At 39.1% G+C, this 19,606-nt stretch overlaps 1 protein-coding gene across 2 annotated transcripts in view; it reads right to left on the bottom strand.

The window, feature by feature from the left end:
* Nucleotides 1-10,994: 10,994 nt before the first annotated feature.
* The window catches only part of BCHE (butyrylcholinesterase), a 53,396-nt gene continuing 44,784 nt past the window's right edge, over nucleotides 10,995-19,606 (bottom strand). For both annotated transcript variants that reach the window (XM_064516581.1, XM_026105767.2), the window contains exon 4: nucleotides 10,995-13,379. In XM_064516581.1, coding sequence (XP_064372651.1) covers nucleotides 13,255-13,379 — 125 coding nt within the window. In that variant the 3' untranslated portion in view covers nucleotides 10,995-13,254. The remainder of the gene's footprint in view (nucleotides 13,380-19,606) is intronic.

Here is a 19,606-nt window from a genome sequence, read left to right on the forward strand (position 1 = left end):
CTGCAATTCCCCTCCGCCTCCCCTGTGCATCAAGGCGGCACCTACCCCGGCATCGCTCTTCTCATCACCTCTCACAGCAAGGCGAGGAAAAATCAGATATCTGACTCCCCACGCTCCCATGCAGCTGCTTTCGTGAAAACTGTCCAGGGCAACAAGAACTGCCCTATAATTGCAAGGATAACGAGCTAAAACGTTCCCCTTCCAGAACTGCGAGGTAGTTTATGAGTGAAATAAGCCTTAAAGTCCAAAAAGTCTGTCCTACATACGACCCAGGACCGCAGTAATTCCTGCTGATGGCAGTTTACTTACAGGAAAAAAAAAATCCATATTCCTAAGTCTACAGTTACACAACTATGATTTTACCACCTTAGCAATCGTCGGAAATCACAGTAGAGAAACTGATGAAAGGCAGGTGACTTCCATAAGACCGTCAGCTAAGGCGCTGGACTGCCTGGTGTCCAACCTTGTTGTTTTGAGACGGGAGGAAGACCTGCAGGGTGGCATATTATCCCGCGACGAGGTTTCGTGCGGCACCACAGCTCCCACCACCGGCCCTGCGGTGGGAAGCTGAAGGTCTCTCTTGTTTATGAGGCTCTCGCGGAGCAGTTAATCTTTTCTTAGAGTACATTATTGATATTTCCCGAAAGGGGGGATTCATCATTTCTGATTATAAGAACCTGCTAAGAAATAAATGAAACCAATTAGCAGTAAAAGACTGGTCTCAAGAACGTCGGATCAGGACGATCCATTACAGAAGTGAACTGAAGGCAGCTAATGGCAAAAGACTTTGGTCCCTAACTTCTCAATTGAAATACTGTTGCCAAGTCCCTGGCTGTATTATAACACTATTTACAGGCACTGTGTGAGATTACAGGCATACTAAGTCCAGAAAAAAAGTGCTAGTGAAATTGAGAGGAAAATTTGCACTTCATTGAATCCAGTGTCAGCTTCTATTAAATTCAAAGGGACACAGGAGCCTTCACGGGGTTATTGAGCATGTGTAAAGCTATCCAAGAATGGCCCAAGTTACAGGTTTATCTTTCAATTCGCAGCAGTGGCCAGGCAAAGCTATGTTCATTTTTTGTTATAGAAATAGGAGAACAAAGAAGAATGAGAGCAAAGGTTTGATGAGAGAGCAGAGAGGTTTAAAATATGATCAAAATCTTACAATATTCGTGGTGCTACACAGTTTGGGACCCCAGTGGGTATGAGAAACCTAGTCTGATATGACTTTGCCTGATTTTTACAGATCTTGGCTACTCATTCACTCTAGCGTGGCCTCAAAGGCATTCAACACCCCGCATTTCAGGTCTGATATGCTTCATGCTGACGATCCTGGACTAACGGGCACATCTCCTCCTTGGCTGTCTTTGTTAAAATGCAAAACTTCAGCTGATCTCGATGCAGGGTCACCAAGATCACTGGAGCTAAAATTCATGAATAAGAAGGTTGAGAAGAGAAAAAAACACAGTGACAGCACTTCTCTTGCTCTGATAAAAGCTTCTTGCTTAAATAACACGGGAAGAAAAGAGAGGAAGGATATCTAAACATTTCAGTGATAAACAGTATTTAAAGTCTCTGTCGTCATCGTCTCCCCTCAGTAATAGGAGAGGCAATTCTATATGCTACAAAAGCTAAGCTGGCATCTCAGTCTTTTCCAAGTCTTCCTGCGGTGAAGGTTGTAGTCAACAAAACTGCTATTCTTGGACATGTGTGACATGCTGTTACTTGTGTGTTCATCTTGGTTATAAATACATGCTTACTTATTTGGGGGGGTTTTGTGTGTAACCTGCACATACACCTGTTCACTTCTGGTGGAAGAGAGAGGGCTGGCTCACCTGATAAATTAGGGTTCAGCTTAAAGCCTACAAACTTCAGTTGAAAGAATTTCATTGATTTTAATAGCCTTTGGATTAGGCTTCTATTGCAAAATACTGAACCCATTTGCAAGAAATAATCTTAGAGAATGAAATCTGAAGATGCTTGAGAAGAAAATCATAAAACTTTCTTGAAATCCGGGGGTTTAATTGCTGCTCAGAGCTAAAAGAGCAAGCACAGGACCTTGGGCAAGCTCCACTACCCTGAAGCTTTAACAGTGCTAAATGACTTGATGTGGCAGGAAGGGCAAAATAGCCTTTTTTAAGGAATGGACTGCAGCTGGATTTCTGAGTTTGGGAACACATTGGTTGGCAACCACTATGGAAAAATACCTTGCCTTTTCTGTTTCTTTCTTTTTTTTTAATTTATGCAGTGATAGAGCAAAAGAATTTATAGAAATCCTGCAAATCTCTTAAGGCATCAAAACACTGAGTAACAGTAGAGGCAACACAGAGGGGAAAAGCAAGAAATATATAGGAAGGGGGAAGAAAACAGCTGAATAATGGAAAACTACCTGATGCATTTTACCGGAGGGATACACGAGGAGAAGAAAGAGGTTACACAGTTATTAGCAAGAAATGGTAATTAATTGTCAAAGAAAAAAAAAGACCTAAGTGTTTTGGTTAAGTGAATGTGGATTGAAATTGGAGATCAGAAAGTATCACAGTCGGGTGACCTCTGGGCTCTGCTGCAGGACCATTTTAAATGGGTTCACATTGTGTCAGCTGCTGGATTTTCATAGTCAAAATATTGACTGGGATGAGTGTTGCACAAAAACAGAGAGACTATTTGACTAGAGGCAGTGTAACTTCTCTTTGAAGAGTTTCTTGATTAATCAGTTTGTTCTTTCACTATTTGGGATTTCAGTTTAGGCATAAATCCCCGTACACTCAGGCTGAAGTGCAGTTCTTCTTTAATGGTTGTTGCTCATGTCATCGCGCTTTTTGAAATACTTCATGAGACTGAGTGTTAAAAAAGGAAGTAACAAAAAGTTTTCCCTCCTAACACAGACATTGTCAGCAGTTCTGACCACGTTTCTGGTTATGTTTGGGAAATCTGAGATCTGCAATCAATGACCGGTGATTCTCCATGTAGTACTGAATTATAGCACGTCTCAGAAGCAGCTAAGAGACCCGGCTGGGGAACTATAAAGTGAAGTCAAGCACATAAGTCCAGATTCCCAAACAATGAATGAGAAATCCCATAATTCAAACAGAAATACCCTTGGAGCAATGCACGTAGTTATTGCAAACCACAATTCATTCCTTTACATTTTATTTTACAGATTCTCCATTACTTGCTTCAGCTACAGTGAAATGGCCTACTGTAATTTAAAGGTATTTCAAGCAGATCTTTCACTTCGCTTTTCCATGTCAAGGAATATTCAGACAACTGAACAATCAGATTACTGAAAAGCTGTTAAGTGCCTTGTAAGGCAAGAAAGTGTGAACTATTTAAGAGCTAATGTGAAAGACGGCAGTTTATATGATATCAGGTAGGTCTAGAAGGATAAAAGGAAGAATAAGTCAATATGATCAGATAGGACTGTATTCAGTAAGCACTCTTTTTGTTTTGAAATTGTAAGAAAAGAAAGTTGTTTCATGGGAGATATTTCTAGAATATATTCTAGAAAAAGATATCTCTACTATGTAACCTGCATTTTGCCCTTGCAGTCTTCATAGTTCATAGGAGTAATCTGATAGTAAATATTTGGATGCACAGAAAATGAGAAATTTTTTACACAGGAGAGGCTAAATGAGTTGTCCATACTAAAAATTGCAAAGATAATTTAAACAAGAAAATAGGAATTCATTCAATCATTTTTAAAGCAGAAATGAGCTCAAAGAGAAAAATACTGCATCAATGATAGCTATTTGCCAACTCTTTGCAGGCTTCTCAGGAATGAGAAGTTGTTGAGTTCATCTGAGTGGACCCATCACAAAGCTGTTGGCAGCTTCGGCTGCAGGACTAAGTGAATATTTGCAATTAAGTGACACATGAAAATTTCATAAAATTTAGAATCATAGAGCCTGTGTTTTGTTGTGTTTTACCAACTGAGATTTCCGAAGCCCTCAGTACTCAACGAAATCTGGTCTCACTGAGGTTAAAAAGATAGGTGGTTATTAACAGATGAATTTTCACAGCAGAGACAGGCAAACTAAGACACAGGGAACTTCAACGTGTATGTTCTTCTTTTGGGTGAACATTGAAAAGACCCAGCCTGCACTAGACCGCCTTTCTCTGGGAAGCAGGCGGGAAGAAGCACAGCTGTCCATCTGAGGTCGCCTGCCTTATTAAGTTTTGCAAAATTTAAGTAGAAGAAAATGCAATTTCACAGTAAGTTGTAAAATTCTGATTAGGTTTTTTTCCTAAAACGTAGGGCTTTAGAGTTAGCCTTTGATGACAGCTCTGGATCCACAAGCTCTGTCCTCTGTGAGGAAGATGACCTGCTACCATTTGGGCAGTTCTGGTATAAAACACAATTCTCGTGTCAGAATGAGGTCTGACAATCCAGGTATTGTACATCAGCTTCAATGCGACAAAATGAGAAAAGTCTTATATCAGAAAATGATGTCTTTTTTTTAATGTTACATATTAAAAACACATCAGAAACTGCCTTTTTTCCCTAGAGGCTCCAGAATGGAGACATGACTAACATTTGAAAAGATCTGAGTTTATGGTGACGGAAGATGGAGTGCCAAAGAATTTACTAGAGTTGAGTGCCCATTTCCATCAAAATTTATTTAAGCCAATGCTGAACTATTAAGACCTTTTCATGAAGTCCAAGGGATTGTAATGAAAGTGCTTTTAATTATAGCATTTTCCATCACAGATACTTACAGAAGTAGATATACCCTACAGAAAGATGGTATTTGTGTGAAGAAAGGTGAAGAGGGTCAGAAGAAATCTACATCTTACAGAATGTAGAGAATATGGATGCTGTAATTAATGGATCAGATTGCCAAGGAATTGCAAAGAGGATCAGAGGGTAAAAAGATAATTAGCAGATCAAAGGGTTAAGGAGCCAAATATTGAAATAAAATGGCAGTAATACAGACAGCTAAAGAGGAATTATTGACCAATAATTGTATTGCTTTGGGCAACGTGTGCTTTGCTAGAGCCATTATCACAAGGTCTTTCATGCAAGATTCTACTTTTTATAAATTTGGAGTTATGAATGTCAAATGCTGTGAAGTCATTGCGCAGCCATAGCGCACTGACAGGACCCTAGTTTGAAGAGTCTGTAACTGAAATGCATAAAGGGAATTTAAAGGAATACAGGCTTCAGTGGCTACTTACATGGTCAAGGAAGTCTATTTTGAATACAGAAGTAAAATAGAGTGCATTTTTCAGAGATTTAGCATAAGACTTATATCAACATAATTTGCATAGCTTATTCTGGGGTTAATGCCGCCTGGGGATAAATCCTCAGTGAATCCTCTCCAGTGTTCTGAGTGAGTTTTGGATCGCCCGCTGTTATTCAAAAGGGTGCCCAAGTCAGTCAAGAGAAGATCATATATTTTCACGCCATAGCACACCTGCCTCACCAGAAATAAGGGCCAGGTGGAATGACTGAGAAGCTAATAGGAATCCAGGGGTTCCCAATTGTCTTCTGAAGCACCTTCTTGTTAAAAGACCTTCCTGCCTAGGAGGAGACTTTTGCCCTGTTTTCATCAGCCTGTGGCTGTGGCTCTATGGTCCTACTACAGCAGCCACCATGGGAAGCAGTTAGCCTGGGATTAACTAGGTGGAAAAAGGCAGGTAAGACCCTGTTTGTACCTTATACAGACTGATTTCAGTATGGAACTTTTTAGAAAATCTCATGCTATAGCTGTGTTCTTACAGTTTGAGGTAGTTAAAGCCTAGTTAATCTGGCATGCTCTGCCTGGGGATAGGGAAGAAAGCACAGTGAGGTTTTCTTTACTGCTTTTCTTCCTCTGAAGTGTTGTCAGATTGCATTGCCCAGACCCCATCAAGCTGCATCTTGAAGTAAGAGCAGAGGCTTACAGGCTGAGTTTTGGCCAAAATCCAGTTTTGTGGTTCTGGAGTTGCTGGGAAGAGTGATGGGACTTGGCACAAAACAGACTTGGGAGCTGCTGTAGCAGTTGATTATCAATGCCTCTCTCTAGAAAGGAATTCTTGGCTGTATTTGATCTTATTATTTTTAATCATCTGTACATTGCATCTGAAAGTGGTTAATATGGGAACTGCTAGGGCGGATCAGATTTCCAGTACAATTAACCTCATCTCCTGCCTGCTCAGAGCCCTTGTGCAGGAGCAGAGGATGCTCAGGTGAGCTGAAGGCATGCTGACAGCTTTGCCAGGGACTTGCAGAGGATAACTCTGGTTTCTGCTTCCATTTTTCAGAGGCCATTTGTGAGCAAAAGAATAGAAATGTACAAAATGTAAACTAAATGGAGTGTAAATATAAACACTACTACTAAATGTGATGTAATACTACTGCTAAATTACTAAATGTAAACTGGATGGAGTTTTTAGCTTCTCATGCATTTTCCACTGCAAAGAGTGCATAAATATGGTTTGTCCATATTTTACTCTTGCATTTAGCTTGTCATTAACAGAAATCTGCAAAAAATATATACATATTTAGAGGTGGAGAATTTATTCTTAGATATTAAATATCTCCCAGATTTCTAAGTGATAGAGAAGATTGAAAATGTCAGTCAAAGGAGCTCTCCTTGCTTCTGCTAAAGGGTAATGACAAAGCTTTCATTAACTGATCACCCAGTGATCTAAAATTGAGAGTGCTGAGGTCATTCCCAAACAGAGATGTGATATAAAATACTATATGATATGAATCAAGACAACACTATGTATATAAGTGTATACTTGCTCTTTTGGTTTCTAAGAATCATTCTTGAAACCAAAAATATAACTTCAATGAGAGCTACAAGATCAGTCTCTTCTAGAGAGCAGGGAGAGAGGAAAACAGTTCTATCCAAGCCACTGTAGCCATGAAAGAATGAAACATGAAATGGGATGAACTCCACAGTAAAAATATACTGAAAGATAAAAAAATATATATTTTTATGCAATTCTAAATCCTAATTAAAAAAAAATAACCAGGCCTAATTTTTCCTGACTTAAAATAAATATATTTAACAGTTATGTACATCAATATTATTTAATGACTCTGATATAACTTCAGCTAGCAATATCTATAAAATTTGCAGCTTGGTAATTAGTGTGTGTGTGGGGGAGTTTAATATTTCAGAAGTATCGTTTTGGATGTGTAATTCCAGCTGGTTCTCAGTCCTAAATAAAATCCATGTGAATTGCTTTCTAAACAATTCTTGATGAATGATCAGTCATGTCTCTTGCTGCTTATTCTGGGTTAAACCCTAATTGCCTCACATATGAGATAATAAAATAAGATCAATCTTTAAAACTCTACTGAAATATATGCATCTCTTTTGCAAGAAATGGTGCTGCATAGCCTGTAATAGAGAGAAGATGATGAGGTGCCCTGAAGTGATTAGACATGCTGCAAGAGCGAATTTAATTTGGAAGATTGAGAGGTGTGGAGATAACTGCTTTCTGCCTACACACTTTTACCACTACTCAGTATAACTGAGGACTTATAAATACTTTATAAATTAAAGAAATTAACCACAGCACTCCCAAACTGCAAGAACCACCTACACCGTTTGTACATTGTGCTATTAATAGTGGCTAAAACATTAGTTCTTGGAATATATTAAGTGGAAGTGGAACATTAAAAGCCGAAGCTGGCATTCTTTTCCAGGCACCAGATATTTCTGCAGTTTTGAAACACCAGTAATTTCCAGGCAGTCTCTAGGACCCTGACCAGAGTGAGTATTCTTAAAGAGAAGGTGATGTAAGTAATGGCTGGATTTGGTAACGTCTGAATGTGACTCCCAAAGTCTGTGAGCACCTGCAAGCTGCTGTAATTCCCACCGCTCCCTCCTGTGCAACAGGCCCTGTACTGGGACTGGGCTTCGCTTTTCCTCCTAGCGCTCCCCAAACTAGCTGAAATCATCATGCAACGAACCCACCCTCAGCCCAGCATTTTCATATGCTGTATGCCTGGAAGCCTTATTTAAACTCACTGGCAATCCAATTAAAAGCCTCTCAAAAATTCACACCTGCACTAATTGTAGATTCACATTGCTGCGTTGTAGTCATTAAGGCTATGAGTTAAAGTTTTTTATGAGTGCAACTAGTCTAGTTCATCAACAAAATGCTTGAAGGTTGACATGCGAAAAGAAGATAATCAGTATTCATGCTTCAAGACTTCAGCAGGGGTCAGGACGGAATTATCTTGTCTTATGATGCATTTAAAAATGGCTAATTATGTTTGTTCATAAAATTTGCTCCTAAAACAATTGAAATCAGAGTAAAAGCTTTTGAACTTTTAACTGTGAACGACTAATTTGGCTGAGGTGTTTGCTGATTTATATCAGAATGTCCTGTGATCATCTTATTCTTCAGTTACATGACACATTTTGAAAATATAAAAAAGATTAACATATACTGCCCTTACATAAGCTTTCATTCCTGAGTCACTGTTGCTTGCAAAGGTTGGAGATAGTTTTGAGAGGCATTTTCCGGTGAATACCTATATATAGGTATGTGTATATGGATGCACAGCTTCTAAAGTCCATAACATGTAATTTTAGAGTGATGGTTCTCTCTGCTCAAAGAACGGGGTCAAGGCTGTTAGGTACTGGCTATGTGCATGCGTTGTTTCCAAATACCTCTTGTAGATCCCTAAGCCATAGTATTCATTTAATCTAAAATTTATGATTACTAGAGATCTAAAAAAAATTTTCCCACCCACCCAGAGCCAGTAATTCACCTAGCAATAGGAAAACCCACCCAGAACTTTTCCTAACAGATTCTTGCTCCCAGTCCACCCAGAGCAAATCAGGCGGTGTGTGGCATGTGCTCCAGAGGGACTGGCAGTGCTAAACGTGTCCAGCTGCACCTATCCGTTACACAGCTGCATGGCGTTAGGGCTGCTGGCCAAGCCAAGAGTGGTTGGGCTTTTGGGCAAATGCCCACAGTTCCACTGGTTGGAAGGGAAAGTCGGTGAGAAAGTTGTCAGCTGGCCCTTGCGCTTCCCACAGCAGACCCCAGGCTCGAGCCAGAGCTGCTGGTCTCATTGCTCGCCCCATATTCAGAATTGCTGGCAAGCTCCTAAGCCTGTTTTGCAGTTCAGTGGGAGAATATTTTGGCTGGAATCATCAGAACAGAGATACTAGGCTATGTAGGACCTCCATATACGCTATTCAGCCCTTTAATTGCTAATGATTCTGGGGCAAAAATGCTTGTTTCGAATGGTGGGGAAGGAAGGGCAAAGGGACCTGTCTACTGTTTTCAGGCTGGCACTTGGTAGTGGCACCACAGACTGCTTTTTAATAGCTGGACATTTTGCAGGTGTAACCGAAGCATTATGGTGTTTATTATGTCCCTCAAAATAGCTGCTACTGATGTTGCAGAACTGGTGCTGAGCCAGTAGAAATGCGTGAACTATAATCCTGCCTGAGAAGAAGACAATGTTGTGATGTTGACGAAGACACGTGTGCTCACACATGTGCACACACATACGCACACCATTAATATGACCAGATTAATTTGTATGATATCTGCATATGGCAATAGGCCGAATCCCTTGCTGATGATCCATTGTAACAAGAACATTAGAGAGGCTCAAAGAGGGTCATATTAAGCTTGTACATCATGAAACTGCCAGAACGTGTTATTTATATTGCATCACTTTCTCCATAATCTATGATAATTTTCTCTACAGCACTCTACCTAAAATAAAAAATTTATATTTGTTATGTTGCAAAGATGCATTTCCATCTATGGAATAACATGGAGCTGCCTCTGTTCCTTTCTATTCACAGACATATCAGAGCTACCTGTTGACAAAGAGCTAAATTCTGTGCATATATCTATGTATTTATAGAGCAACCATCTCTGCTCTATAAATAGCCTGAGCCTCCAGTGACCGAAGAGGGGCTGAAAAGCCAGGCTTCCAGTTAAATGGAAATTTGGCTTTCTCAGTGTGATAAACCTTGAGGGATGGATTAAAAAGCCTGAAAGCCAGTCCTAAATATCCAAGTTATGGGTGTAAAAGCTGCAATTTCAAGGAAGCCTGAAAGCCTTGGGGTTTTTAGCTCTGCTAGAGAAAAGCTGAAGGGTCCAAGGGCCCCTGTCTGAGTGCAGGGCTGGTGCTTGGGCAGCTTCCAGACACAGTCTGCAGCCAGAAAGCTTCGACCTTGACTTGCCCAAGGGCCATCAAACCCTGCAGAGCCCCTCAACCCTGGTACTCTGAGCATGCCGGCTCCTTTGGTTTTGGATGCTCCAGCAGAATCATAGGTAGGGTTTCCCTCAAATAACACTTTACTGAGAGCTTATCGGACCCAAACTCCTTTAGAGAAAACATTAAAAACTCAAAAGCTGCTATTCTTAATTAAACAGTTTTGTTGGGAAACTTCTGACTCCAACCCTCTTATGACTATCTCTAAAATAAGTGTGAAATGTCTGTAATTTAATCAGTGTGCTGCTAGCTTATAAACCTAATGACAACTGGTTTAATGCCAACATTTTCGTTGGCACTGAAGTTCATTTTATTATAATCTTCCAGCAGCTCTGGGACTAAATTCAAAATTCTTGCTTCAGATATCAAGTATGAGTTGAAAGTATCAACACATTTTCCCTGGTTTCACAGAGAAACCTTGGTTTCTTGCCTCTTTTGAGCAAAGAGAAATCATTAATTAACAACATTACATCCTCAGTGAAGTCTGGGTGAGATATTCCCTCTAACATGCAAGCCCTGGGTTAAGCAATGACACTGAAAATCACCTCAAATGATATCAAGTATGTTTGACCTTCACTTTTAAACTCTTCACAATGGGGACTGGTCTTTAGCTCTTCATTACCTCAGCCATGTTAAGTCTAAATACTTCAGGCTTTATTATATTTGGGTAAGTGTGGGATATGGATGTGTGACTACATGATATGTTGATTTCATGTGAATGATACAACAGAGAATTCCTTTCCCAGCATATGAAAAACACAAAGCTATCAATTTATTCACACCAAGAAAATCAGTAAAACAGCTCTTTAAGAAGTGATTTAAGCTTTATTTTATTCTTTCCTCTCCCCTCCATCTTTATTCCTCTTTAAGATTGTGAAATGGACACAGTATACATACTGTGGAAAGAGTATTAATTATTCTTCAAATATCCAGCCTAGCTAACAGCACATACAAAGACACCTAACCAACAAAATATTTTATAAACCTCTTTACAACCACCCTTCCCAAAGGTTATTTGTGCATTTTAGTTAGCTCAGTTTTTTTTAAATTGATTGGGCTGATTAGACAGATATCTACTGAAATACGGCTGAAGAGAGGATATCAAGGACTACAAGTGCTGTGTGTAAGTGTGCTGGGGGTGGTGTCGCTCCTGTGGATGCTCGCTGTGGCAGGTCGGTACCCGGCACCTCTGGAGCGCACGCGGAGGGATGTGGTGATGGGCAGACCCAGCTGGAGGAGGAGCAGAGGCTCGTCCTTCTGGCACGTCCTCCGTAGCTATCAGCAGTATGAGCAATCCTCAGTAAATATCCAGTGCATTGCAGACTGACACAGCTCTCCATGCTGTTTTTAATATCAGTAACCGTGCTGATGTAGGTAGTGAGATCATTACTTGTGGTATGAACATGCAATGCTGTATGAAGAGGGTTTTTCAACCTCTAGATGCTTTCATAGTTATAACCAGCCTGCCCAAAAATGTTCAGGTTTTTGATTGTGGAAGTTGTGGAAGTTTGATTGTGGTCTTCAGAAGTACTGTGATAGAAGTTTTTCTTTTCTTTCATAACTTATTCAGGAAATAATTGTATTCTCTTAACTGAAAGGATGAAAAGCTATCATGGGTTATGGAGTTTGGCTTTTCTGAAAAATAAATGATGACCCCTTTTTGTGTAGGAATCCTGCATGTTCAAGTTGGACACCAAAAAGAGACCGCTCTCTGCTATCTAGATCTCATCAGTATGGCAAATTAAACAAGGAATTTTGCAAGAGCTTGTGATCACCAGAACAGGAAATGGCTGCAGAGAAATAGTGAAAGTGGGGACTTTTACAAAAACTTCAGGATAATTTATTTATGAGATGGGTTGTTCCTCTTGCATCTTCCTTATATTAAATTCTTGACATTTATTCTTCCCAGATGGGATGGTGAAAGGAAGCTCAGTAAGGTATTATTGAGGCATATAACTTCCAACCCCATCCAAAAGCGGAGAAGTAGGAGGAATAGTTAGCTGCGTGTGTGCCTCTGAAAGAGCCGGTGGTCCTGACCACTTCACCTTGCATGATGTCCTTCCACGCTTTCCCTGAAATGCGCAAACGCTTTGGGGCAAGGTCCCTGCTCTGTCTGGCTGAGCAGGGCTTTCGGGACTGATTTCTGGTGAACCATGCAGGTCGGTGCTTTTCTGCAGGTATGGAAGCGTATCCTGCAGCGCACGTTCCTGCAAACGTGGGGCATCACCTGGGAGGCAGCTCAGTGGACAAAAATCACCATAATCGGAGCTTACCTGCACAGCAGAGACTTGTGCAGACTGAAGGCTTGGGGTGTGTGAGCAGGGGAAGGGTGGCCCTGGCCGCAGATTTCTTTCTTTGCGTATCCCTCAGTCCTCACTCTTTGCAAAACGGGGTTAGCAGAAGCTGAGGCTATTCTAACTCGCTTGACGATTGTGCTAGCACAGGGGGCAGATGACTTTAGGCCGTGAACAGGTAGTTTGGATGCTCTCCTGCTTTGGCTGTCCTACAGATTTGGCCATAAAGAAGCAATAATTCAGGCTTTATTGACTGCCTTAAAACTTCTTGGTCTAACAAGCAAATATCATTTGATGTGTCCAGCAAAGTTATAATCTCTTTATGTTTATGTCAATTAAATTATGTCTGAAGCAAGGTTTAAGTGCTGTAGCATCGCAGTCAAAGATCAAAACCAATTGTGTTTTGCATGACAATACTCTAAAACACAGCTATTTCTATTTAAAAAATCCATTTTTCTATAACAGATTACATTGTTTCTTTGAAGTGTGAATTTAAGCAGCAACTGTTTGTAATAGTATGTACATCATTAATCTTCAGACTTTAATATCTATAGTCCTATTTAGCACACTGAAGCTTCAAAGGGTTTTGGATGTCTTGTTGTTTATTGAGATATGAGGTAAAACAGAAATGAAAGATCTGGGGAATTAATATTATACCCATAATTTTTTTAAAAATCTGCATAACATTTTATGCTAGATGTGTTAAAAATACCTGTATATTTGCCTTGATCAACAGTAATACAGACATACTGGAAAGGATAAACATATTAATTAGAGACCTGCACATTTCTCCTTCTTGCTAGTGTAATCATTAAATTGATTTTTCCAGTCCGACATGTAATTGTTCCAGCGATGGAATCCTGCTTTCCACTCTTGTTCTGCTTCATCAACACTTCCTGTAAAACATGAAATGGGTTACACTAATCTAAATTTGAATCTTTAAATGCTAATTGAAAATATTTTTGATTATCACTGTCATTTACTCTAGATACATTATAGGCTAGTCTTCCTTTATATCTTTTCTCTAACCTGGAAAGATTGGAAATTCAGTGATTAACATTTTATCTTTAGATCAGGAAGGAGGGACTGGACAGATATCATCCTGACATGCACTTCAGGATAATAAATATACTTTGCAGTAGATTCATTGCTTTTTAACCAATATTCATACCCATCAAATTAGTCATTGTAAAGCCACGTCTTTCTGAAATCCTCAAAATATTATTTTGGTTTGGTATATTTTAAAGTGAAACCTAGATGCTCCAAAGAGATGCAAACTGAGACAGGTGCATGCAAAGATACAGTGAAATCACAGCTCAGCTCAAAATGAGAACAATATTGCCATTAGATTTAATAGGGTCATGATTTCACCCTGCTTTGAAATAAATATACATGTTTAATGCATAAAAGACATAAGTTTGGAGAAAGATGCAGTAAAACGTGCACAATGTCAACATAAAAAAATTGCTTTTTTCTCTCCTTGTTCTAGCCTATAAAACATGTGCCAACTAATCCTGTGTCCCAAGACAATATTTATTGCCAAATCTGTAATAGGCATCATAGCAGAGGGTGAGGTTAAGAAGGGTAATAAAAATAGATCATCTTGGAAAGTTCCCAAAGTATCTTATGGACAGGGATCACTTCTTCCATTCCCAAAAGGAAATTAGCCCCAGGGAGGAACTGGGGGATGCTGTAGAAACGATTCATACAGCAGCTAAGGGGAAGATAACACTTAAAGTTCATTGCATGTAGGTCATTATTTTAGATCTGTTGTAGAGATTTTTTGGTTTTGATTGTTTTGATTTTTCTGGTTTTTGTTTTTCCTTAAAGTTTAGAAGCATTTGTGGACCTAATTATCTCAGTCTCCCATATTGACATAACTTGCTTCTGAAAAAAATTCGGTAATTGCGTTCATGCTATACCATTTCCATAGTTGCTTTACGCTCTCCTGATTTTATGTTCTTCTGCTAGGATAGAATACAGGCCCCTTTCCTCCATAAATACACCCCTTCCCCCTTTTTTATGATCTGATAGCAGTGCAAGTTTAGCTGGCTATGTGAAAATGAAATACTACTTTTGTGTTTTACACATCAGTAGAGAAAATATTCTGGAAAGAGAGTTAACAGATTCAGAGATTTAGTTTGGAGAAGCATCCAGTAATTTAGTTGCTTATCTGCTGTTCAGCTCAACATTTCCAAACCTTTTTGGTCTGGAAATCCAGATGGCAATTTAATGAGACTTTGAAATGAGATTTTCATTACTACTTGGTTTCAGTGAGGGCAGAAATTCAACCTTTTCTTGATGTGGTTCTGTACTTCTGCTTGTAGTCAAAAGTAAAAGTATGAAGAGCAAATATAAGAAAAAAATTAAAAAAATTAAACAAACTCCTCTCCCTCAGTTTAAAGAAGAATATAAGCTTGGTCATATCAGGGTTTGAAGAAAGTTCAGATAATGTAAAAAATGTTTCTGCTGGCCAGCATTGTCATTAACTCTAAGAATAAAGCTGCAATGCTGGTAGCAGTAAAACCATGCTTTGGTTACTAAGCTAGGCAGATAGGAATCGCAGAACTATAGGGAGAAGATATGCATGACATTTTCTTTTCCTGACCCTAAGAACTGGTCTTTGCATATTTCTTAATTTAAAGAAGTCAGGCTCTCAGATAAAGCCAAATTATTTCCACGCATCTCGGATGGTTTGGTAACTCAGCATTTGGATTGTTCTTGTATTATTTGGAGAAAAGTGCCTATATCTTATTTCTTTTCTTATACTTGATTGTTATGGGTATCCAGCTTTATCCAGGCAAATCTTCTAATTATCAGTTCAAGAAATTGCTCCATTTCTTCCTTCATTATTCAGGTTTAGGTGTGTCTGAAGTCTTAATATTTGGAAAGTATTTCTGTCTAAAGACTTGGAATAAAATGGAATAAATCTACCATACACACATCTTCAATTAAAAAAATCACTGCTCTAGAATATAAATTATGAGACATTTCAGTGCTGCTTAAGGATCACTGTGAAGGAGTGAGTGAGCTGGGGAAAACAGACAGTGAGGAACGCAGACTAGCCATCATTATGAATCTAAAAGACAAGGGAGAAAGGAAAACACTGAAATAAGAACTTGGATTCCCATTTGTTTGCTTTTTGCAGTGATAAGATCCAAATTGAAGTCACAAGTCAATGCATCCCATTATCACCAACATCATCAATCTCTTTGAAGCAACCACCCATGACTTAGACGAGCTGTCAGCTAGAAGGCAAAAAAATAAATTGGGGAATTCGGCTTGACCAGTAATTGCAGCTTGGAGCACTGGGCAGCTACGATCAGCTGCAATACTACAGAAGTCGGCTACTAATACAGTGAACTTATTTTGCTATATACAGTAATTTAGATAGTCCCAGACCTTACAGTAATAACAATTAGCCTGATCCAGAGCCCAGCGAAATTTATGAGGAGAAAAGGGGAGATTTCAGTAGGCAGTGAATCATATCTTCATGCTTCGAAAGGTCTCAGTTTAACAAAGCAAAAAATAAAGTTTTTTCTATGCCTCAGCACAGGGTCAGCACAGACAGCTGGCGTTTCTTTTCTTTCCACATAGCAATACAGCCCTCATTTAAATGGTATTATAGTAAAATTAAATTTGTCTCCATACCGTCATTTGTTGCTGGACTGAATGTGCCAATAAAGTGCTAATCTTAAATGTATTTTTGTGCTATTGTCATTAGGAGCAGGGCAAAGGCCATGTAGCTGTTCTTTTATAGTACAATTAAAAAGGGATGGCAAGTTAGAATTAATTTCTCTATCCTTCTCAACACCTCATCAATCAAAAAGATGTTTGCAGGTACCAGGATTTATCAGTATGATAAACATTACAACTTGATCTACTGCAGACTCCCATGGTGATAGTTTTTACATAAAATGTCACCAAGTAGAAAAGAAACAGTACCTATACCTTTATCTCTTTATTTGATATTTTTAAATCATATATTCTGTTGAATATTCATGCTTTTTTTAAAAAAAAAGTATTTGTTTCCATATGTCTTTTGAAGAACTTTAGATTTTTTATTTTCTTCTCCAAAAGCCAATATTGATGCCTGGAAGGTGAAGTATTGTAAGGGCTGTTCTGTCTCCTATGACCTGGGATGCAAGATGCTGGAGCTAGAAAAAATCAAGATCTGTGGCTGGCTGGCAGTAGGCACACTGAACAGTTGCAGTGGTATTGGTGAGGTTACTTTTGAGTAATTCACTTTTGAACAAGCATAACGAGTGCAGGACCTAGCTCTATGGAAATAGAAAACTGATTCTGATGGTGAATTTTCTAGTTCACTGTATTTTTAGCAGTCTGAATGCCCTGAGTATCTATAGCTCTTTCGATACCTCTATAGAATCCAGATGTTGTTTGGATGATCATAGCAAATACAATGATTTTGGTTATTCACTAATCAGGAGGTTGACATTAACTGTTCTTTGTCTCCTAAAATCTTTTCAGGGCTTAGTTTTTAAAATATAGTGAGTTCATATTAGCTACCTTGATATTTGTTTTCTTTTATGATATAGGATACAAAAGAAATAGAAAAGTACATATTTTATGTATCGGACACAAATAGTAATGGAACACCAATGGAGAGTTTGGCTGCCTGCAGCTTTCTATAATCAAGCGGAAACAGGAGTGTATAAATAGTTAGGGCTCTGGATACATTCAGATTGTATTAAGGAAGTAGAGTCTTACATAGATGCTTTTATAATTAACATATGATTGCTCTAAAAGCTACTTAAGAGTCACTTACTGTTCTCTGTCCCTCCAATGTGTTACTTTTAGAAACAGTTGTCAAAAAAAAAAAAAAAAAAAAAAACTTCTGGTGATTGTCCCAGTGCTCTTGCCCTCAAGTGAAATAATAAATGCTGAACGCTCCCAGCTTTTTGTAGGCTGGGTGGGAATGGTCAGCCTATCAGATTTTGTTGCTTGAGGAAAATGGAAAATATCTAACCATAAGAAAGGCAGGGGCAAAATATTTTTCTTTCCCTTATATTTAACTGCCCTGAGCCACCTGTCTCACCTGGTGTGTCATGGGAACAGACTTGTTCAGATGCTGAACACCTTTGGACGTGGCCATTACATGACCAGAAGACCTCAAAGGGGTAGCAAGGCTTGTGCGAGAAATGGCTCAATAACTAAACAAGGGGTTTGCTGCCAAGCAGGACACGATCATCCATCTGAAATCCTGGCCACTTGGCACTACTAGAAATCCTTTGCAGTTTCTGGAGAAAAGAAATCACTTTGGTTATCCTCTTCAGATCCTAACTGATATAATTCCACTTTGTCCATCAGAATTCCCCTTGAACTATAACTCGCAATAATGAATGTCCTTAGTTCCTGTTCTCTGCTGTCTTACATCATATTAAAGTAATTTTTTACTTCTAAGAGTATTTTCATAGAAGAAATAATAGAAAAAATGGGCCTTCATAAGATGAGGAAATACTTCTATTTATGACATGCAGTGCCCTGTGTTCCTCTGGGCATAAAAGGAGATAGAAATGCAAAATATTTCAGTGAAGAGAATTTTTACAACATAAGGATATTATATCGTGTTTGTAAGTAGAAGCATAAGGGTTTCTTTGTCAGAATTGTAAAAGATTGTGTACAGAACATAAGTATAAAAACATAATATTTTTACTATGATATTTCAAGGACTGATAGATCCAGATATTTGACAAAACAGCACTACTTCTTCACAATGTTCTTGGCTCATTTCTAGAGCAGGATTCAGGCATGATGATTCTTTCCTTTTTGTGAAGAATATGTTGAATTTCTTTTAATTAATAATGTAAGTATAAGTTGTGAGTTGCAGAATGTGGTACAGAAGGTGAAGTACTTGTGTCTGTTGGCAGACCAGGAGGGCTGCTTCCTCACCCCTCGTGCCACAGGAACGTGCAAAGCAACTCTGCCGTCCTGCCAAGACGTTTTGAGCTGTCTAGCGATGTGCTCTGCTCTCTTCTGCCACAGAGCATTTGGTTACGCACGGCTCATTTGGCAGATATACATTACCCCACAGGAGCTCGCAGCCAGGTTAGAGAAACTTGTAAAATGGTTCTCCTGGCTCAGCATAAAGGGGTTGTAAGAATTTGAGAAACCGCCCTAAAATCCATCCACATAATTTGATATTCTGTGTTTTTAAAATCGTAGACTAGGTTTGATAAAATATTCCTTTTACCTACTGATGGTGCTTCCCTTGGTTTAATTGAAAAACTTCTATTGAATTGAGAGAGGATAAAAGTTTGGCCATAACACAAACAGAGGCTCAATTTAGGAAGGAACAAATTATTTTAGGAAGAAAAAGAAATCTGTGCACTTTTTCATGGAAGTTTGCTTATTTTTAAGTCTAAGATTCGAGCTGAGTCTTATGGAAAGCTTGTAAATTACTAATTAACCTTTAAAAATTGCATCTTCGTTCCGAAATGAGACTCTCTTCCAACCCAGCTAGAGTATGCAGCTCAGAGCTGCAAAATCTCTTTTATAAGAGCAGTTCCTGGTGCAGCTCGAAGGCATGGACCCTGGATCAGTTTGGGCTTTGCAAAAACAGTTGTTTGGCCTTTGCACAAAAAGCCTATCTCAGTGCAAGTGGGTTTAAGAGTCCATTGTGCTCAACTAAACACAAGACTTCAAACAGCCACAGTTATGCTTTTTTGAGTAGTGATTAGCTATATCTCCCAAACGTGTACGAACAGCCAGCTACAAATCAGATGTATTTTTCCTAGGCCAGTGCTGAGGTCCCTCAGTTGTCTTCAATGACTGAAACTCTAGAAATCAAACATTACTCTGAAGAACCAAACGCCAACTTGGCAGCTGCCAAACACTTCATATCCTCTGTGGATTGGTCACATAATAATATAATCTCATATGCTGTATATAATATAATCCCACTATAACAGCCCACAATACACCTGGGACATGTGAAGCTTAAACAAAGCTTCTCCACCCTTCAGAAATCCCAGTGCAAGTTCCCATCTTAGCAATGTCATTCGTGCTGTCGCCACCAGCCCAGGGAAGCCCAAGCTGAAGCAGTTCCAAGACCCTCACACCGGACACCTTGCATACGGAGAGATTTACACCATGCTAAAATATC

The sequence above is a fragment of the Dromaius novaehollandiae genome, chromosome 9 (assembly GCF_036370855.1).
Source record: "Dromaius novaehollandiae isolate bDroNov1 chromosome 9, bDroNov1.hap1, whole genome shotgun sequence".
NCBI lineage: Eukaryota > Metazoa > Chordata > Aves > Casuariiformes > Dromaiidae > Dromaius > Dromaius novaehollandiae.